Source organism: Crocodylus siamensis, chromosome 3 (genome assembly GCF_052110815.1).
Source record: "Crocodylus siamensis isolate JL-2025a chromosome 3, ASM5211081v1, whole genome shotgun sequence".
Lineage (NCBI taxonomy): Eukaryota > Metazoa > Chordata > Crocodylia > Crocodylidae > Crocodylus > Crocodylus siamensis.
In genome coordinates this window covers 24,529,113-24,552,523 of record NC_143397.1, presented here as the reverse complement: position 1 = coordinate 24,552,523, position 23,411 = coordinate 24,529,113, and the positions used below count along the sequence as shown (strand labels likewise).

Genomic DNA, 23,411 nt, shown 5'->3' with positions numbered 1-23,411 from the left:
TGAAGGATGGCCCAGAATCACAGAGGCAGCTACTGATTTGTGAGTGCCATGAGTAATTGCTGTTCTGCCACAGACTTCCTCTGGCCATGGAAAGTCACTTTGGCTCCTTCAAAAGCAACAGGAGTTAGATGTCTAAATGATTCTGAGGAACTGGGACTAATTCCTCAGTTCCTCATGTACAAAATGGTGATAGTACTGCTGCCCTGCCCCACAAAGGTGTTATGAACATAAATATACAAAGTCTGTGTGGTGCTCACAGAATAGTGATGGGAACATTAACATCTAAGAATTTTTTGCCATTGAGTACCTCTCATGTCTGGGCTGATGCCTACATGCCTGATGCTACTTTTTTTTTCAGTCCTCTAAAGCAAAACTACAGTTTATTGAGGAAACAACATTCTCTAACTCTGCTAAAGTTTGATCCATTAAAATGTTGTCATGTAAATATAAAATCAAAAAACTTAAATGTGAAATTCAGTGTTCACTCATCACTAGATTTGTCAATCAGTTTTCATATTACACCCAGCCAAAAACAGATGGTTGGGATTGTGAGGGTCCAAGTAATATTGTAATTATTTTTTCCCTTGTCCTTAAGTTTAGCTAAAAGGCAGAGAGCAAGAAAGCACAAGAAAAAGCGAGAGCAGCATTTGGCAAGACTCTCAGTATTAAGACTTGTTGTCTCAATCAAGGCTTAAAATCATAACTACTTAAAAATGCCCTCCACCAGTTACTAAGTATTTTCTATCTAAACTTTATCAACCAAGAGAGGGATGGATCCAATATACAGGTACAATCCAGAAGGTCTGCCAGTACTTCCACAACAATAAAAAATTACAACTGATTAAAACAAGTCACTGTATGATTCTACCTTAAACGTTCAACAGGAAGAAATTTCATCAACTAAGTTATTTGAAAATTCTTGGCATGTGACAACTGTTTCTGTAGTGAGGTCTCCTGGAACCACTAGACTTAACTAACAGTAACAGCTCTGCTGATAGGGACTCTGCATTTCTTAAAGGCACCAATCTTTGCCACCTAGCACAAGGTTTTATAAATTCTTTATGCTGCAGCTTCTACAAGGCCACAAACAACTCATGCACTGAAGGCCTCCCTCTCCTCCACCTTTACTTGTCCCAAGACACCTGTATATCACAATGAACTGGAAAAATCATTTTAGCAAATGTCTGGATCCCTTCTCTGTTCCACCCTTTGCGCTCTCTCAACATCCTACCTGTTCTACATGGCAAATAATTAAACATGCTTTATGCTATACTAATTCTCAAGCAGAAGAAACCATTTTTGCTCTGTCCAGACACATTGTACACAAAAATATGAACAATTTGACATCATCCTCCACTCTTCACCAAAACTGTGTATTCCACTTCTCATTTCTTAGTTAATTACTGTTATAAAATCAAAGACAGAGATGTACATTTTGGATTTTGGTATAAAGAATTATTTTTGAAGGGTGGAGCTTTTTTTTTTTTTCCACTGAAATTTCCTTTTACTCCTATCAGATAATGTGTTTAAACCTCATCCACACTAGAGATTAAACAGTTTTAGTCAATATAATATTACGTTACGTAAACACAGTTTGTTAGATTGTAATTGATACAATAACTATCTTATGCTATGACATTTTTGTGCAGACTAAAATCTCAACATATACAGTGCTTTCCAATTGTGTCAAACAGAACAAATAAGACTGTTAGAATACATTTTAATCTACAGTGTGGAAGGGGTTTAGAATCCTGATATCCTAAAGATATAGTAGTATTTTAAAATACCTTAGGTCAAATTTTGGACATCCACAGATTTCCAGTTAACAGGGGATCAAAATAAATTCTTAATTAAAAATATCATTACATATGTCTAAATTCTTTGGTTTTACCTGAACGCAGAATACTAATTAGATCAAATTACGTAGCTTTAAGTCATCTGTTCTTTATAACTATGAAAAATAAGAGCTAAATATATACATTCAATGTGTTTTAACTGTAAGAGTACCTTTAGGGGTTCCATCACTTCCAGCTGGAGAGCATACCGACTGTGGTGATCTTAAAGAAAATGATGCAGCATTTCTTATGGAAGGATCACCATCCTAAAAAACAGTGATGGTAATGTATATTACAAGCAAGAACACTAGCTTAAAAAGACCTGCAATAAATATAATACTGAAAAGTGGATCAGAGGACAATTACTAGTACAGAATTTAAATATATAAGGCTACTTGCAATTCAGGCCATTCCAGAGAGAATATTTTGAAATGAAATCAAGAGTGCTAATAAAAACCTATAACTAGAACATGCAAATAATAAATAAAAATGTATTCCTAACTTCACAAACCAATATAATATTGTTCAATTAATAGTGTTCCATAAATCAACATGTTCCATGAAAACTTTTGGTAGCTTTCCTGGTAATACAAATACCCATTAACCAGATATACAGAAATTGCCAATACAATTTTAAGTTGTGTAAACAACCATGACATTAAATTTGACTTTCATATTTTTCACACACTACCTTTAAATAGGGAAAAAAAACACTTCATTCAGTTTCTCATTTAACTTTTTTCTTTATGTTTGTTTCATTCATGAAAAATAGTAGAGCCCTCTGCTGGACAAAAGAATGCATATATACACAGGTTTATTACTAGAATACTGCGTGAATTTCTACAGTGCAACAACCTTAATTTATTTTTATTTTTTCCAAGTACAGGAAAGAAAAAGCACACTTGTGTTTTCAAAAAAAGTACCCGCATTAAAAAAAACAACAACTTTTTGGCTTTTATTTCTATAAATACCCTCACTTTGAGAAAGGATCATTCTTTTAAACAGTGAAGTTAAACTCAAATAAGAAAAAAAATTAGCGAAGAGGGTTAAAAGTCGGTCTAGTCGCTGGTCTAACTAACTGTAGTACCAGTTATCTAAAAGGCATCACGCTGCCTTTTTCTTAATATTTTTCATTCTCTTAATATTTGGATTTCCTTCTTTCCATTTTTTCCAACATACATTGTGCTTTGTAGCTTTGACACAACCAGTGTTGATTATTTGGCTTAATTTTAAGTCGCAATGAAATCAGTAGTCTACATACTGAAACATATCACGTTAATCCTTCTAGAGTATGAATATTTAATTCTGGCAAATTCGGAAAACTGTCCAATCAAATGTGACACTTGAAAAGCAACTTTAGGCATGTACCTAATCCAGACAAGTACTAAGTGTCTTACTGGAAAGGGGCCTTAAATATGAATATATATGTGAAGCATGCACTTCAAAACTTATAAAATGTTATAATACAAAGTTTTCAAAATTTAGAACTGTCGCTATACCTATTAATTTATTTTTTAAAGCAATTACAACATAAAACTAGGAAAAAGAACTATAAAATAAACCAGCAATAGCAGGGAAATAGTCTTTAATGAAAGACTCAATCTATCTTGTACATAATTTATACGATGTCGTAATTCTCATTTATGACTGTTCTCATTCCAAGGGTCAAACTGCAATATTATATAAAAATATACTGCCTACACTTTTTTCTCAACCACAAAAATTGCTGAGAATTTTGCACAGATTTTTTTTAAATAATCATCCAGGGAGCCGTGAAGCAGAGAAGGCATCAACACCAAATATATTTTTTCAGACAATAAGTGTAAAAACAGGACATTCTAATTAAGAAAATCTCTAAATTGTTGACTTTATTGAATTTGATTTTCTTTTTTTAATTTGTAGCTCTTATATTAGGCAAAAATGCAATGATTTTAAAATTGTAACGTATTTTCACTGGGTTTTTTTCTACCTCGGATGTGTCCCAGCAGATTGGAAAATGAGAATAAGCCAGTCTACTGTCTATTTAACTGATTTGGTACTTGTCTGTTTAATTAGCTGTTTAGTTTATTTCCTTTTCTGGTTAGCATTGCTATCAGGTTCTTATAGCCTAGGACATTTCTCCAATGTTTGGACTATAAATATTGTTAGAGATATTAAATAGCAGCTTTCAATTACCTGAAGAGTGGCTACAAAGAAGAGAGAGCTAGTCTGTTCTCAGTGGTGGCAGATGACAGAACAAGGAGCAATGGTCTCAAGTTGAAGCAAGGGAATTTAAGTTAGATATTAGGAAAAAACCTCTTTCATTATGCGGGTAGTAAAGCACTGGAACAGGATGCCCAGAGAGGCTGTAGAATTTCCATCTGTGGAGGTTTCTAAGACCCAGGTAGACAAAGCCTTGGCTGGTATTATCTAGCTGGAGGTGGTCCTGGCTTTTAGCCAGGCATTGGACTAGATGACCTCCAGAGGTTCCTTTTTAACCCTGATTTTCTATAATTTTTAAATGCCTTTTTTCCCCCAAGATCTTTCTAAAAATTCCATGGAAAATGTCTATTGGTTAATTTTTACAAAAGATTTAATACAGCCAGGAAGTTTTAAAAATAAAGCTTAGCTCTGGAAAATGTATACTTTTTTGGTGTGAAAAAATTGTCACGTTTTATCACTGAGGCAGAGTGATATGATCATCAGCTCCTGCTGTATATTATGCAGGCATTATATTGGCTTTCTACTGTATTTGTGATTTTATGTAAACTGTTATGTAAAAGCTCACTGCTTATTTGTTTGGTGAGCATTTTCAAACAGTGATATTCTGGAAACAGCTGAATTACTGACTGTATGTTTGTGTTCACTGAAGAAAGTGATACAGCTGATTTACTTTCTCAAGGTTTTACTGAATTAACTCTATTCAGGGACTTATCATACACTTCACTGGAGACTACAGAAAGCAACACAAGTGTAGAGCGTGCAACCATGTTCTGCCTACTGACTAGCTAATAAAAACAACAGGTGCCCACTATTGCAAGCTCATAAAACTATGCCCTAAATTTAAGCAACACAGGCTTACTTTGTTCCTGAATATCCCAAGTTAAAATATTGTTCATAATCTGTAGCAGGGAATGTAACACTACTCAAATAACTGATGCTTAAAACAAAACAAAAACTAGAACCTAAGATCATTCCACAAAAGAATGAAATTTAAGAAATTAAATGACAAGTTTGTAATAAAGAACCTCAGCAAGAAGGTTGAGAAACTGTTGGAAGAATTAAGAGTTCACTTAGTGGAGAATTCATCATCAACATAGGAACTCATCTGGGATAAGTTCAGAGGTCCACTTTCTTCTATAAAGTTTAGCATATTTCAGATTGGTCACTAAAGCAGGAAATTCACTCACTAAGTGAACTGAATTGACCTCAGGAAAATGAGTTTCCATATAAGAAATTACGCTTATAGTTTCTTACACAAAATCTTGAATAAAAAAGCACCCAACAAAATGTCCATCATTTTTGACAAGACCACTTTACAACCCAAGAAAGCATTTTAATAGACTGTTTCAAATGCATCATGTCCACTAGCAACGGACACAAGGCTTCAGTAATACTGATTTACCTATATAGACTCGCATACTGTTCAAATCACCCAAGTATTTCAGGAAAGGTTGCCTCTAAAATAATCTTCACTTTCCATAAATTTGAAAGAAATGCTGTACAAGTGGTTCCAAGTGAAAGAGTGGTAATTTAAAAAATGTGAAAATTCAGACCTGCTCAATGTATGAAAGCAAAAACTGAAAAATTAAAATGTATTAGCTCCTCTAAGTTTTCTACCTATTCATCAACAGCACAAAGTGCTTGCCTTGGCTTTTAGGGCAGTTACACAAGATAAATATTTTTCAAACATTTGCTTTAATCTAAAGAACTGATATGTATATAACATACATCACTACTTAGTCTGTGCACCATCTGTAGGTAGTCTTCATTTGAGCCATGTCTAGTATTATCAGCATGGTGATTAGCTGAATTGCCAGACAACTGACTTGAAACTTTATTTTCATGTATGTTCCTCATCCCACCTGAGACAATGGGACTCGATACTGAAGCTGAAATAAGAAAAGAAATGAAGATGGATGTTTTAAGTAACTCTTAAAGATACATAAGCGTTAAATATTAAGACCTGTTATTGATAATGTATGCAAGACAAATGGATTGGAACTGAGGTTGGCCATCAGTTGAACTCATCAGTATTCCTTCAGCAACAAGTAGTTGTAACAACTGTAAAATAACATTTACGAGGAATTTTTGAAATTGTACCAGTCACCGATCAATTTTCTTTTTTAAACAGAAGATTGTTTAATTTGCATTTTTTTCCCATAAATTGAACTTGCATTTACAAAGTAGAAGTAAATAAGAGGGTTGATAACAGACAAAATACTTTTGGATCAAAACTGAAAACATTGAACAGTTATAGAAACATTTATTAAAGATTACATTGAACTGGAAAGGAAAAGTGAAGATTTGGAAATATTTCTTAACTGAAATTCAAAGAGTCTAACCTCATATGACCAGATTAAAAGAAAAAAAACAATACCTCTTAAAAGAAAATGTAAACAAGCACTACAATAAATAATACTAACAATAAATTTTAGTTAGTCAACATTATCTTAAGGCAAATTGCTATTTTGGCTGTAATATGAAATGCATGGCAGAGTAAACAAAAAATAAAAATAAACAAGTCCAAAAATATTTTTAAATTGGGCTTTCATCATTAGTGCATTAAATCAAGAAAATGGTCCATTCTAGAGTATCATGGCATAGAATATATTCTCTGATGTTCATCTATACCAGAGGTAGGCGATGGTTTTTGGCTGGAGTTCAGAAAAGCCCCACAATGCCTACCTTGGAAGGTGCCGGAGTGCTGGCATGCCAGATAAACAAAACAAGCGCAGGGAGTACATGGCAGGATGCCCTGCTTGTGGCCTTTGCCTCCCACCCAAAACCCCTGCCGCCCAGCCCAGGCTCCGTGGCTATCAGCAGCTACCCAGAACCTGGACCAGCTGCAGCTGGAAGGCTGCAAACAGCTGCTGCCTCCCAACCCCGGACCCGGCCCTGGGCACCAGGGAGGCAGCAGATACCTGTGATGCTCCCCACTATGCTGCCCTCGCACACACTGTGCTCCCAGCCCTGATGCCCTCCCAAGCGCAGTGTGTGTGACCCAGAGTAGGAGCACACAGAGGGGCTGCACAGGGAAGCTTGCCTGCTGCTGCAAGTTCCGCGCTGCCCAGGTCACACTTCCCCTGTCTGCATGGGGGCAGCATGGGCAAAACACAGGGTTGTGACCCTCACTGCTGCCCCCACCTGCAGGGTAAGTGTGGCCAGGGCAGCAGGGAGCTCGGAACGGCAGGCAGCTTTCTGCACCCCTGCTGTGCCCTGCCACGTGGGGTTTCACACGCTGCTTTGCAGAAGTGACGAAGGCAGCATCACCAGTATCTGCTGCCTCCCTAGAGCCCAGGGCTGGATCTGGGGCTGAGAGACAGCTGGGGCCAGAAGGCAGCAGCTGTTTGTAGCCTTCCAGCTGCAGCCAACCCAGGTTCTGGGTAGCTGCTGACAGTCATGGAGGCCGGGCTGCTTGCAGCAGGGGCTCCATCCTCCAGGCCAGCTGCTGGGAGCAGCCCAGGCTCTATGGCTATCAGCAGCTACCTCGAATCTGGGCCAGCTGCAGGCAAGAGGCTGCAAACAGCTGCTGCCTCCCCTCCCCAGCCCCAGCTGTCTCCCAGCCCCAGGCTCTGGGAAGACGGTAGGTGCCAGCACTGTGCCTGTTGGGACCAGGGCTGTGGGCAGCATGGGGCTGGGGCTGGGGCCCACCGGCAGCGTGGGGCTGAGGATAGGGCCCACCAGCAGCACAGGGCTGGGGCTGCATTTGGGCCGTCACCAGCACCAGGATGGGGGAGACAGCGACACCAGGCTGGGGCTGAGGCCGGAGCCGTACAGGGCTGAGGCCTGAGGTGGTGGTGGTGCCGGCTGGGGCTGGGGCCCGCTGGCAGCACATGACCAGGGCCTTCAGTAGTGCCGAGATGGGGCTGGTTCTGTGCAGGTCCACGTCTGCGGGACCCAGCCCCATCCCAATGCAGTCAATGGCTCTGGCCAGGCAGCGGCACTGTGCTGAGGCTGGCAGTGGTAGTGGTGAGAGCTGGAGCCAGACCCGCCGGCAGCTGGCACCACCACCACGGCTGGGGCCTGGCCTGGGCCTAGCTGGCTGTCAGGGCAGTCAGAAGAGGCCAGGATGGGGCTGGGGCCTCCACAGGTCCACAGCCCCATCCCCATGCGGGCCCTGACCCAGCAGCAGCACTGGGCTGGGGCCAGCGGCAATGGTGGTGCCAGCTGGGGCTGGGCCAAGGCAGGGCCAGGGACTGCTTGCAGCATGGGACTGGGGCCAGGGCCATTGGGGGTGCCAACAGCCCCCAGCCTGGGGGTGGCACTGGGCCGGGGCGGGTGGTGGTGCCAGGCTGGGTCTGGGGCTCTTACCCAGCTGGGGTCAGTGGCAGCACAAGGCTGTTCCCAGGCAGCCACATGTTGCTTGACCTGGGCATGGCTCTTCCCGCCCCAAGGCGGGAATTAGTTTTTCATCACTATCACAGCACATTAAACAACTCTAAATGACATAAATGGCACGAAACTCACAACAATCCCATACTTAAATGTAGTTAAATGCAAATTAGGCTAAGTAATGACAAGTATTTCAAAACTGAGTTTTTGGTTGTAGCCATGTTGGTCTAAGGACATAGGCAGGCAAGGTTCTTTGAGTAGATGTGATATCTTTTATTAGACCAACTGAGTCGTTGGAAAAAAGTTCTTGGCAAGCTTTCAGGCACAGTCACCCTTCTTTAGGCACATGGAGTCTCTGCTGGTCTGAGACTCCAAGGAAGACTCCCTATGCCTGAAGAAGGGCGATTGTCCCCGAAAGCCTGCTAAGAACTTTTCCGCAATGACTCAGTTGGTCTAATAAAAGGCATTACATCTACTCGAAGAACCTTGCCTGCCTAGGTATTTCAAAAGTCTTTTCAGAACAATCTAAGTCACTCAAATGAAGACTTTTTTCTGCTATATTTTAAATAAATCAATCAAACTAGGGTACAAATCCATTTTTGAAAAAAGGCATTCCACTATCTTTGTTAAAGCTATTACACACTTGGTACTGAATCTTTGTTAACGTACAGCTACTCTGCACTATGATGGCTTTGCTAGAATAGCTACACTGCAGCATTTTTCATACCTTATCTATACAGATGTGTCTGCAATATTTTGCAGGATAAACCTGGCTTACCTGCACACAGATCCTACTAACTTTACTCAAGTTTCTTCATGAATAGTGTGGGCAGGATGGGATTTTTTGGAAATAATTAAACATCTGTGAAATATCCATGTAGAGTTAAGAGTTAACAAGACTTCTGCATACAGAGGGACTATTACCTTGTTGCATCTGGGGATGTGGTGTGTAACTTGGAGGATGTGAATATGGCATGTATCCTGCAGGGCTTTGAGGAGCATATGGACTAGGCACTGGGCTGTTCTGTTGTGCCATAAATCTGTTACCAGAGCTTGTCTGTGGTGGCACAAACCGGCTGAAAACAAAATCCAAGAAATTCACGAATTAGAAGACAGAAAAAAAGTGATGTAAGTATTTTAAATACTTTTATAAGCTTAATCATGCAATCCAGTTGAATCAAGCAGCACTTAATAACAACATTTCTGACAATATTATTTGCACATTCTCCATTTCATTTATAACGTAAGCCTTAGACTATTATACCACAATAATCAAAACTAAAAAGGGGATAAAAGCATTAAGTACTTCATATACCTGAAACTAATCAAGTAGTTGTTCAATTTCCAACCTAGTTATTACAGAAATGTATAAACTTTTGCTAAAATAATTTGTATAATTTCCAAACTTATTAATAGATTATTAAAAGTTCTAAAGGAACTGGCCGAGGTCATTGCAAGTCCCCTGGCACAACTTTATGAGCGCTCGTGGTGCTCTGGTGAGGTACCGGAGGACTGGAAGAGGGCCAACGTGTTCCCCATCTTCAAAAAAAGGCAGGAAGGAAGACCCGGGAAACTATAGGCCGGTTAGTCTCACCTCGATCCTAGGCAAGCTGTTCAAAAAAATTATGCTGGCACACATCCAGAAGCGGCCAGCAGGAGACTGCATGCTTAGGGGCAACCAACATGGGTTCATCAGTGGCAGGTCCTGTCAGACCAACCTGGTGGCCTTTTACAATCAGATCACCAGATCATGAGATGCAGGGGTAGCAGTGGATATAGTCTTCCTGGACTTCCGGAAGGCTTTTGACACTGTCTCTCACCCTGTTCTCATTAAGAAACTGGGGGGCTGTGGTGTAGACACCCACACGGTCAAATGGGTCGCCAACTGGCTGGAGGGCCGCACCCAGAGGGTGGTAGTAGATGGGTCCTTCTCATCCTGGAAGGACGTGGGCAGTGGGGTTCTGCAGGGCTCAACATCTTCATCAGCGATTTGGACGAGGGGGTAAAAAGCACCCTGTTCAAATTTGCTGATGACACTAAGATGTGGGGGGACGTGGGAACATTGGAAGGATGCAACAGGCTACAATCTGACCTAGACAGGTTACAACGGTGGGCGGATGAGAATAGGATGGGTTTCAACACAGACAAGTGCAAGGTGATGCACCTCAGAAGGAACAACTGGCACCATACCTACAGGTTGGGGAACTCCCCTCTTGTCAGCACGGAGGCGGAAAGGGGTCTGGGTGTGATCACTGACTCCAAGATGAACATGGGCCGGCAGTGTGGAGAGGCAGTCAGGAAGGCCAACTGCACCTTGGCATGCATCCACAGATGCATCTCGAGCAGGTCCAAGGAGGTGATCCTTCCCCTCTATGCGGCATTGGTCAGGCCGCAGCTGGAGTACTGCGTCCAGTTCTGGGCGCCGCACTTCAAGAGGGATGTCGACGACATCGAGAGGGTCCAGAGGAGGGCCACTCGTATGATCTGGGGACAACAGGGCAGGCCCTATGAGGACAGGCTGCGGGACCTGAACCTGTTCAGCCTCCACAAGAGAAGGCTGAGAGGGGATCTTGTGTCCTGTTATAAACTAGTCAGGGGGGATCAGCAGGCATTGGGGAAGTCACTGTTTCCCCGAGCACCACCAGGAGTGACCAGGAATAACGGTCACAAGCTGGCAGAGGGTAGGTTTAGGTTAGATATCAGAAGGCGCTACTTCACAGTCAGGGCGGCTAGGATCTGGAACCAGCTTCCAAGAGAAGTGGTGCAGGCTCCTACCCTGGGAGTGTTTAAAAGGAGGTTAGATGAACATCTAGCTGGGGTTATTTGACCCCAGTACTCTTTCCTGGCATGGCAGGGGGTCAGACTAGATGATCTGCTCAGGTCCCTTCCGACCCTACAAACTATGAAACTATGAAAAAAACATGAATGAAAAGATCACATTTAACTTTCAACTCCTGAAAAAACAAGTATTCTATATACTCCACATGTGGGTATTTCAATAAAATTTCACAGAACTTTATCCAATTAAAATTAAAAGCTAGAACAGGATGTTAGCCAAACAGGACCTGATCCAAAATCTACTAAAAGCTACTGAAATTCTCCCACTGATTCAGCACATACTGGACTATCCTATAAAGACGCATACAAAACAACCAAAAATAAAGTGTCAGGGAGAGATTTGGTAGTGGTCTGCCACAACTCGCAACAACCAAAAATACCACATTTGGTCCTACAAGTCCTAGATAAGCCCAACAGAGGAGTGAAATGAATGGGAAGTTTGTTCTGTAAATCATTTTAGATAGTTTAGATATGCATTATAGTAAGTCTACAATTTTCTTGTAACCTTTCTCTACTTTAATGGGTAAACTAATCCTCATTCTCATTGTAGAGTGCAATTGTAACCCTAACACTTCCTCCCATCAAAATATTGTTTGATAATGGAAATCAATACCTTGTTATGAACTTACTGAGAGCATAGCAAATAATGCATTATCAGGAATTAATAATGGAATGTACAAAACAAAAAACTTTCAAGTTTTGTTTTCACTGTAGAGAAAGTAAAGTTTATGAAAAACTCTTTGTCCCCAGGACCTTCACTTTTCAAATTCACTTTTTAACCTTGTGTATTTTTATAAGCAGAATGATTCTTTTTTTTAAGACTGAAATTACTTTTATTCTTGCTTAAGTCAGTTTAATTAACTTGTAAATCTACAAATGCATAATTTAACATTTAAAATGGTAAACATCCTATCATTTACTTTTACTTGGACCAAATTTTTTTAATAAAGGCTAAGTACCAAGTAGCCTTAATAAAAACAAGTATTATTCAAAACCAAAGTATGTTTAAAATCTTCAAAGCCTTTTTTGACATCACTTTTAACTGAAAGTCTCTCTCAAAGGACTGAAGATTTTTTTTAGTTAAAAAAGAATAAAATTAGATTAACTAAGGTACAATGCCAAATAAAATCTAAGGCTTAGAAAAAATGTAATGAGATTTGTTAATTACAGGCCACAAGTATCAAGCATAAGCCCAGAGGCTGTGATAACATACAGAATCTTCTCTCACAGCTGACACCTCCCTAAGTTAAGAGAGGCTTCCAGACTGAAATAGCTTGCTTACCGAAGGTCAGAGGGGATGAAAGACAGCTAGAGAGGGCTGAGCTAAGCAGGACAGTCTTCCATGACTGGACATAGATACTTTAGTCCATCCTATTCTCAGCAACCCTTTGACCTGTTTTTGCCACAAAGTCCCAAAACAGTCCTATAAGGCTTATTCCCTGTTTTCTATGCCTCTGGTCTCTGCTGCCACCACCAAACATGTAGGAATCTCTTCAGTCTACCATAGCTACCACCAATAGCTTCTCAGTATGTGGGTGGTGAATTGAAAAACATAGGGACATTAGGCCAAATTATCAACATCCTTCGGCAGAGTTGCAAAGTGAAGCAATAGTAGGAAAAATTCCCCAAAACTGTGCACATGCATTTAAGTGTAAATTAATTCACTAAAACAAAGTGTTTTATAAATGTCCACACAAGCCATGTTAGACTTGGTCCTCTTAAAGAAGCTCACTTGTAAATCAAACAAGAACAAATAATTTGCTTCTGGTCAATTAACTTATCTCTAGCCCACATATATGCACCAAAATGTTACCACAAAATTGAATCTGGGACCCCAGCTTTAGACACTGCATTACCTGGAAGGGCTATGTGAGATAGTGGTTTGTTGATAATTGGAAGATGCAGGACTACCATGCATGGAATTCTGAGAGAGTTTATACTGCGGCATCATCATTCCTAGAAAGAAGAAAATATCAATTTTAAATATATTTTGTGACTGTGTGTGTGTTTCAGCTATTTTATAGAAAGAGCTTATAAAGTTTAAAGCAAGCTTATTACTACCCTCTATCCTCCTACAGTTATATTAGAAAAAGATTCCCATGTTAGACTCCATGTAACATGTACATTTCATACTTATTTTCATAAATTTTCATATATTATACCCATTTCACACACCAAATTCTCCTAAAGCAGGTTTTTCCCCTTAGGAATGCATTTCCAAGGTAGTTGCTAATGTTTCTTATCCAAGCTCACACAGCAGCTAGCAAACAATGATAAATCTTAGCATTTTATAACAGAACACTGGGGCTGCACAGCAAGATAATTTGTAACTAAGTAACTGTTACTTACTAAAGCTACTAAATTAGGTAAACGGTTTGTGTTGAAATAAGGAAACGTGAAGCCAAATGAACAGTAAGAAATGACTATAGTATCTCCAGATAAAAGCATACAAAGGTTGGATTTTACAGCAACACTCGAAAATAGACTACTCATAAAAATGGCAATATGCAGCACCTGTCGACATTCAACCTTACATTGTATTGATGCATTTATAAAGGGTTAACTTGTTTTTCCATAAGCTTCATACAGTAAAAATCAAATGCGAAAATAAAATTAAAAGAACCAAGCAGCATTAAATGTATCTTGTACAGAATAAGCTGCAATAGCCACCAAACAAAACCACCCTATCCACAAAGGAATCAATTCCAAACTTGTAATGGGAAAAGGGAAAACAAAAACTGAAACGAAATTAAAGCAAGTGGAAGGAAGGTATAGACTGTCAAAAATAGCCCTATTAAAAGAAGTAGACTTGAAGCATGTTTTAAAAGTTAGTCTGTGGGGGACTCCCGTGGATCTTTGTCTCCTTTAACCAAGAGTTACAAGGAAATAAAAACCTGCCCTTTGCCCAGTCCTGATTCAAATCTAACACTGTTGAAGGCTTTGGATCATTTCCAGAGAAGCTCCATTAGGGTGCAGTGCAGGAACTGAAAAGATTATTTCTACTTGTACATTTCCTTGCCTTTCCATGACAATCTACTATGAAGAGATCAGACCTTAAACTCCAAATGAGCCTTTACACCTCTGCTTGGAAATACTACCCTGGGCATGCTTTACAGCTTTGGGAGCCAACTAAATCTCAAGTCAGTGATAGTTTTCAATCACTTTGTGCTAAAAACTTTGAAGAATTAGTCAATTTAATATGTGGGACAACCAGCAAAGCTAAAGGTGTTTTAGTAATTGCCAGGTGAATTGCCACAGCTCTTTAGACTACTGTATGTTCATCAGGTCATGGAAATTGCTGTTCAGATGGTTCCAATTCCTGGGATGGAGGAAGAGCTTTATATATACACATGTATGCAAGTCTCATGTGCCCGATCATTAGATAAAATTTGCTGTAAAATATGTTCTCAAAAAGTTATATCCACCATAAATTAGATGGCTACTTTTTACTTGAAAGCAAAGCTAATGCTCTGCAAATTTTTTTATGTAATTTTCAACCTTTTTTGCTTATCAAATCTCAGTTGAGAATGCAAGTTGGCCAATCATCTTAGTTGAGATGCATGATTTAACCCATCCTGTTGTTTGGGCTTTTTGTTTAAACCAGATCATTGGGCAGTAGGGGGGTGCAAAATAGGCCCTATTCGATTCGGATTCCGACTCGGCCCAAATTTGAATCTGAAGATTCAATGACAATTTGAAGAATCAGCGATTCAGACATAGATATAGCTTTAAATGTTTTTTCTACATACCTCAAAGTACCAGGCATAGCTCATTTATGCTGCAATGGAGGGGCAAATGGAGCATCCCACAGGAGCATCCCGCCCCCTCCCCCCCCACCCAATGTGCTTGGCGGTGAACCCAGAAGTGGACCAGTACTAGTTCCGGTCCACTTCCAGGTCCACCTGGGGATGCACAGCCTCTCCATGTCCCCTCTGCTTGGTGATCAGCAGCAGGGAGACCCTGGGTGCCCCCCAAGACCCAGGAGGCACCAGTCACTGAGCCAGGGAGGTGCAGGGGGGTCCCCCAGAATGCTTTCTGGCAGACCTGGAAGTGGACCAAAACAGCTTGTGGTCCACTTGCGGGTCTGTTACCGAGCGCACTGGGGGGCCCCTGTGCTTCTGTGGGACACTCCATGTGCCCCAACACTGCAGCACTCATGAGCCACCTACTACCTAGAGGTATGTAGAAAAAACATTTAAAAGCTGTGTCTATGTCTGAATCTCCAGATGTTTCCCACATCTCTCTGAATCAATTCGGAGGGTTCCGATTTGATTTTGTAGAGATTAAAGGGTCCCTCCAAATCAATTGGGATCTGGAGATTCTGCCACTTAATTGGGGAGAATCTCTGATGTATTGTATCAGGGGACCGAAGCTTCGCACACAGCCCTATTAGGCAGTAAAAAACTTAAAAATGCCACCTTCAGACACAAGTAGAATGCCCTTTTAATAGCTGGCAGAAATGTAAGTGGAGAGCAAAAAAGGCCTACCCCTTGCATTCCAAGAAAACGTGTTAATGTTTACCATGTTTGCTGAATCAGTTCTGATAATCATCTTCTCCTGTACTATTGTGTATCCATGGACAAACATAATCATTTCTAAAACTTGTCTCAGAGGTGATAGCAATTAATGGAGAAATGCAGACTTTTACAAAAAGCAGAGAGAACAAATCTCAAAGACTTGAATGCCGCTACTGATTCTTGGAGGACAAAATTCAGGCTCCAAGCAGGCAACCAGTTAGAGTAACAGATTTCTAAATGATGCCCTCCTTAATAAGAGGGAAAATACTGGTACATAACAATGAGCAGAATTCTCTTCTGGCTCATCATATTTAAATGGGCTGAAAATTAGTTGAGATTGTGACCCATTAACAAGTCATCTTGCAGTAACTCCAACTCATGCCTAAATTTTAGAGCTTACATTTACTTGATTCATATGAATATCTTAATTTTGTCTGCATATTTCCATGCACTTCATGTGTTGATTTCTTCCAAGAAGAAAAAGGGAAAAAAATAACCTTCTCAGAGACCATGCTTACATTTTCTTGAGCTTGCAAATACTCTTTTCAATTTCTAAACCAAAAGACATTGCAAATTAAGGTTTGGTTTGCATCTGGCTTAAAACTGAGAACTACAGCCCAAAGGGAAGAGAGGGACAATTACTATCACTCTTGCTTATTCTGTTATCAAGAAGAGTGAGAGGGAACACAAACCAGCTCTGGGGGTCAAGGAAGAGCATCTTTTCTTTATGCCTTTCAGGTCACTGTATAGGTAAGGACCCTTGAGTCTGTTCAACCTTGAAGCAAACAAGTCCAAGGTCTTGTCTACACAGGAAATTTAGGGTGAAGTAAACTGATGTGAATTTTACAAGGTCTTAGCTATTCAATCCTTAGTGCCCATATGATCACTTTTATCCTACAGGTGGTACAGAATACTTTATTCAACAGTGAAAATGGAATATTTTGCACTTATTACACATTAAAAGTAATTACGTGGGAAACATGGGGCCAATTTCCTGCTTATAAGTTTTATTCTTGGTCTGTTCATGTTTCTTGCATTGTGGTCTTTCAATGAGCCTCTACATTTGAACAATAACATGAAATACTTTTGTAACTTCTGTTCTAGCCTACTTACACATTCTGAATTAAATCTATGAAACACCAGCTAGAGTTTAGAGAACAGAACTTTTACCTTGTGGGCAAAGTTGGAAGGGAAGCAGATTCTCTTAAGACACACAAAAATATTCATACTATCCACATACGCAATATTTAAATACCATAGAATTGCATTAGAGTTTTAAAGAAGGGAAATTATGAGCTGGTATTCCTGCTGCACTGAGATGTAGCATGTAGTAGAGAAGCTTGCAGAAATCCTATCTATCCAATAAAAGATCCAAAGGAATTATACCAAGTTCTGAAAAAGAATCTAGAGAGCAGCAAGATAGCCAGACTCTAATTTCCTCCCATAGGAAACCAACAGGCAGGGTCCTGAAATCTGCTACCGATTGGCAAAGGGGTGACAACTATAGCTCTGAAGTTTTTATTGAGTACCATTTCATCTCCTGCTTCGAAACGCCTCGTGGAGGATTAGGAACCTGCTCATGTACAGGCACACACACTTCTCAGTCGAGGACTGTGTCAAAATTGGACTGAGATGCCTGGATACTACAGGAAGTCAGTAGAAATTGTTGAGAAAGAGATGGCAGAGATCATATGGAAAAGAAAAGACTGGCACAGACTGTTCAAAGGTGGGAGAGCCAGTGAGAGCAACAACAACAACGATGAAGATGACCACAACAGTGATGATTATAGTAATGAGTGAAATGACTGAGGAATTGAGAGGGGGAGCTGGAAGGGGAGAGGAGGTAAGTGGGGTGGGATGGGAAGGGAATGCAGAAGTGGCCCTTTGTGCAACCGTGACAGCTAACAGTGAAAGTGGTGGAAACACAGGAGCACAGGCACACAGGAACACGGTATAATCACTGTGATGGGAATAAGGACAGTGTAACTGTAAAGGTGTGCTTTGGACTTTCAAGTGAACGAAAGCAGTCATAAGACACGTTTGTAGAGCTATACGTAAACAGACAGACAGATGAACAGATGTTCACAAAAATACTGATTCAAACTGAAATGGTATTCAAACTAGTTTGTGTTTTGGAAAGTTACTTCACCTGTGGACAAGGCATATGACAGGTATTCCAACACCATCATTTTGTAACTCAGATCCTTACAAGTGATCATCGTTTGCTGGAATTCACCATCCAGCGCAGGGTGTCAAGGGCCTGCAGCAAGACAGTAGCCCTAGACTTTAGAAGGGCCAACTTCAACAAGCTGAGGAGACTAGTGGGGGAGGCACTGGGGTCCGTGAGGGCAGGGGAACTCAGTGTCCAGGACGAGTGGTCGTTCCTTAAGGAAACGATACTCAGGGCCCAAGGGGAGTCCATCCCAACAAGATGCAAGGGGGGCAAGAGTGCCCGAAAGCCCCCCTGGCTCACCAAGGACGTCCAGGAATGCCTGCTTGCCAAAAAGGCAGCGTACACGCGGTGGAAGGGGGGTACTATCTCCAAAGAGGAGTATACCTCCTCTGCTCAGGCCTGTAGGGGGGCTGTCAGGAAAGCTAAGGCAGACAGAGCTAGGAATAGCGTCCAAGATCAAGGATAACAAGAAGTCCTTTTTAAAATACTTAGGGAGGATGAAGAAGGCACCAGGTAATGTGGGACCCCTGCAAAGTACGCTGGGCAATCTGGTGGTTGTGCCAGAGGAGAAAGCGGAACTCTTTAACCAATTCTTCGTGTCCGTTTTCTTGTGCAGGGACCAGGACTTCCCTCCTGTGATGCCAGATGGACCCGAGGGGAATGTCTCCAGACCTCAGGCTGGGGAGGACCGGGTTAGAGAACTTCTGGGGGGGCTGGAGGTGTTCAAGTCAGCGGGTCCAGATGCTCTCCACCCCAGGGTGTTGAGGGAGCTAGCTGGGGTTATTGCAGGGCCCTTGGCACGGATTTATGAGTGCTCGTGGTGCTTGGGCCGGGTGCCAGGTGACTGGAAGATAGCTAATGTGGTCTCCATCTTCAAAAAAGGGAAGAGACAGGACCCGGGCAACTATAGGCCCATCAGTCTTATCTCTATCCTTGGGAAACTCTTTGAGAAGATCCTCAAGGAGCACATCTCTGATGGGCCGGCTTCAGGGATGATGCTCAAGGGCAACCAGCATGGTTTCATTAGGGGCAGGTCATGTCAGACCAACCTGATTGCCTTTTATGATCAGGTCACAAAGGCAATGGATGCAGGTGTTGTCATGGACGTAGTCTTTCTAGAGTTCAGCAAGGCCTTTGACACCATCTCCCACCCCATCCTCATTAAAAAACTAGGCGACTGTGGCATTGATGCCTACACAGTCAGATGGATTGCAGACTGACTGAAGGGTCGGACTCAGAGGGTGGTGGACGGGTCATATTTGACCTGGGGGAAGTGGGCAGCGGAGTCCCCCAGGGCTCAGTCCTGGGGCCTGCACCGTTCAATTTCTTCATCAGCGATTTGGACGACGGGGTGAACTGCACCCTGTTTAAATTCGCTGATGATACCAAAATCTGGGGAGAGTTGAGCATGCTAGCAGGGAGGGAAATACTGCAACAAGACCTGGATAGGTTACAGGAGTGGCCTGACATAAACAGGATGCGTTTCAATACTGACAAGTGCAAGATGCTGCAGCACTTAGGCAGTAGAAACCAGCAGCACACTTATAGAATGGGAAACTCCCTTCTAGAGAGCACGGAGGCAGAAAGGGATCTTGGAGTCATTACTGACTCCAAGATGAACATGGGCCAACAATGCGAGGTCATGGTTGGCAGGGCTAACCGGACCTTGTCGTGCACCCACAGGTGCATCTCAAGTAGAGCCAGGGAGGTGATCCTCCCCCTCTATGCAACGCTGGTCAGGCCACAGCTGGAGTATTGCATCCAGTTCTGCGCCCCATTTCAGGAGGGATGTGGACAACATTGAAAGGGTCCAGAGGAGGGCCACCCGCATGATCTGAGGACTATAGGGCAGACCCTACAATGAAAGATTGTGGGACCTAAACCTGTTCAGCCTTCACAAGAGAAGGCTGAGGGGGGACCTGGTGACCATCTATAAACTCACTAGGGGGGGACCAGAAGTGTTTAGGGGAGACACTGTTTCCCCTAGCACCTCCTGGCATGACAAGGAACAATGGACACAAGTTATTAGAGAGTAGATTTAGATTAGACATCTGCAAGAACTACTTCACAGTTAGGGCGGCTAGGAGCTGGAACCAACTTCCTAGGGAAGTAGTGCTGGCTCCTACCCTGGGGATCTTTAAGAAGAGGCTTGATGACTACCTGGCTGGACTCACTTGAGTCCAGTCTTTTCTCCCGCCCAGGCGGGGGGGTCGGACTTGAAGATCTACAAGGTCCCTTCCAACCCTACTTCTATGATTCTATGATCTACTAGACAGTTGTTGACTCTCAAATAATGTGGTAAATAAGTACACAACCATAAGTTTCTTCATGAAAGAGGAGTGAAGACAGCATAGAGGAGAGACTTGAGAGTCTTGCTAGCATCAAGAATGACATTGATGAATTTTACAAGATGCACTTTGTGTAAAAGTCACAAACACAACAAGCAGCTGACGCACTTGCAAACCAATTCATTTCCTCTTAGGGAGAGTTCTGCAGCAGTCCTCTCTTCTCATCTACATTATAAAAAATAGTAGCTATATTCCAGTGGCCCAAATGGTATGGCTGTATGCATCTGCTTCTTTAACTAAGCCAGTTTAATAATAAAAATTGTAACATTCTTCTATCCCAGTACCATCACTGGTGGTCACTACAATATAATATAAAAACTTCTCTTGTCCAAATAAAGCTCTCACCACCATCACCAGGTCCCTTACCCCTCTCTACACCCCACCACTCCTCCTAAGCAGAGGAAAGAGGGAGTAATCTTTCTGGAATGTAGCACTTCTTACTAACCTGGTAATTGTAAAGTGCTGCATTCCAAAAGGATTAACATAGATGAATTAGCCAATAGTACATAAGAGTAAAAGTCTGACTACCCTGAAGAAATTTAACACTTTTATACCATTTCAAAGGAGAAGACTTTTCACTATATCAAACAATGCAAGATAGATATCAAGTGAAAAATCCTTGACTTGTACAAAGCATGTGTAATTGGACTTTACATGTTTGTCCTATACAGGTAATAGCAGAAGATACAAATTCTGTATCTCCACTTGGGCGTAACAAAACATAGGGCTGTAGTTCCTTGTCCCTAGCCATAATATGTCTGATTAATTTTCATTACAAAAACCCCATGAGTGACCATGCTATGCATGTTCACATCAAGATGATGACCAACGCATGAAGGGCCTTTCCTGAATCCAATGCATGAATAACCACTTCATATGTAGGTTCAGAATTTGCACTGAAACTAAGTTAAGTATATGAAATATGTAAGTATATGAAAAACTGACAACATAGCTCCACATAAAAACTGCAGACACCATTAAAGTTGAGTTCCACTTAAAACAGAAATTCAGTTTTTAATATATATGAAAAATATGTATTTTATCTTCCCTAAAAAAGTACAGAACTTTGAGTAATGTTTTTTTCTTCTGAGAATTTGCAGGTAAATTAATTATTGCAAGACTTAAAAAGTAAAGACTGAGACAGCTTTTGATGCCAATTACTTTAACAACAGAACCCAGAGATTCAAGAAACTTTCTAAAATGGAAATCTGATGCAGCGGCTATATTTGATGGTTTTGGTTATACAGGTTATGGACAGCCAAAAACTCAGGTAAGTCTTAAAAGTGTTACCCATTCCATTACTAGATGTAATGGTAATCAATCAATATCCTTTTTCATGGCAGGAACAGTTTGTGTTCCCTGCATCCATAGCATCTAGTACAAAAGGGTTCTGTCTTGCCTAAGACTATTAAGTGGTATGGCAATATACATAATAACATACTTCTTGTCTGCAGTAATTCTACTAGTTATCATGATTAAATAGCATAAGCATTTTGATTATGGGTCAAGAATTCTCACTGCGGGGTCTGTGGTCCTTACTCTTCTTTATAGGTTCCACGGTTTCATAATAGCATAGGCATCAGTGATTAGGCTCCCCATCACTTTGAAGCCTCTGCTCCAACATTAAAGAGTACCACTGGGGAAGTAGAGGATGGAGTGCCTCAGAACCCTTTTAAGCCCAGAGACATTGAGACTCAGGGCTTGTCTCCAGTACTATTACTGTGCTGAAAGAGCTATGTCAGCAAAGCCCCTAGTGGAGACGCAGCACGTGGCACCAGATGGGTAGCCAGTTTCTTACACAACCGCCCTGAAGAACAGAAGCTAAGTCAGCAGAAGTCCTCTTCTGTTACCAGAGATGCATCCAAACCAGAAGTCTTGTCAGTATAATGATTTTGGCTAAGGGTGCAATCTTTTCAATCTGGCTGAAATAACTATGCTAACAAATTTTGCAATGAATATTGGATATCACAGCTGCAGTTTGTCCATCCCTTCACATAGCGCAGGATCATTTCTAGATTTCTGAAGTAGTACTTTAACTGCAAATTAAGAACTAGCTTCAGTTATTATGTGCAATTCTGGTGGTGCAAGCAGCTGTAAAGATATGTGTAACTGGCCCATACATTCTGCTACTTTGTGCAGCTGTGATCTGCCCTTAAAATTAAAATCAAATAAAAAATATTTAGGGTGATACTGATCTATTCAAATATTAGATATAGCATTAGGATTCTTTGGGTTTCTTATTTAGTGTTCATGCACAACTTAAAGCACACGCACGTGCACACACGTGCACATGCACACACACAGGCACACTTCAAGACACAAGACTGTATTACAACGGAACAGAGGTTAAGAGTTCATAACAGTAACGTATGGCTATAAAATATCATGGTGATGGTAGTTCAAATTAAGTATCACAAACTCAATTTACTTATGTGTGCTGTCAGTCCTATTTTAACCTCTCATCCTGGGACAGATACTGCATTAGTATAAAGGAAATGATTAATGTTCTGAAAAATGTCAAAATTAACATATTGTGTAATAACCTGGATAGAAGACAGACCATGTTGTGTAGGTTAAACTACATCGCAGTAACATGTTAATTTATTCATATAAGACTGAAGCTAAGACAGCTGATCAACATTTTTTTCAGTTTAATGTAACGTTTATTGAAAATGGACATTCACAGCAGCTTTTCCTCCCAGTTACATAGGTTTTTGTATATCTTAATTCTGAGTAAAATGCATTTATAATTAGCTGATATTTACTCTCAGGCACAATATATTTATTCCACGCAAGCACTGCATAAGGCATTGCAACAGAAAAAGATATTTGAGTGAACTTTCATTAAAGTGAAGAAACACCACCACGGATCTCAGCCAAATAAAAGAAATGGTGGAAGCTTCTGTGGAAAGTAATGGCAAAATGCCAAAATCCTTACTCTGAGTCCTTTGCTACTTCTTTATAACTAGCACCACATTACTTCATTATGCAATAGTTTTTTAGTTCATCTCTCCAGCTAGATCAGCTCAAAAGAACCAGTCAGAATGTAGTAACAGAAAGCAAGAAAGAAAAAAAAAAATCACTGATTACGAATATGCAACTAATTCTTTAAAATGATGAAAACCTAACAAGTCCTTAGGAATCCAGCTGGTCTGTGCTACAGAAC

The 23,411-nt window shown here is 41.1% G+C and overlaps 1 protein-coding gene across 5 annotated transcripts in view; it reads right to left on the bottom strand.

Annotated features, from left to right (window-relative positions):
- The window catches only part of NIPBL (NIPBL cohesin loading factor), a 217,106-nt gene that overhangs the window by 94,048 nt on the left and 99,647 nt on the right, over positions 1–23,411 (bottom strand). For all 5 annotated transcript variants that reach the window (XM_090037948.1, XM_090037947.1, XM_090037952.1 and 2 more), the window contains 4 exons: positions 13,064–13,163; positions 9,294–9,445; positions 5,766–5,926; positions 2,008–2,101 (listed from right to left, as the gene is read on the bottom strand). In XM_090037948.1, the coding sequence (XP_089894074.1) occupies positions 2,008–2,101; positions 5,766–5,926; positions 9,294–9,445; positions 13,064–13,163 (507 nt within the window). The remainder of the gene's footprint in view (positions 1–2,007; positions 2,102–5,765; positions 5,927–9,293; positions 9,446–13,063; positions 13,164–23,411) is intronic.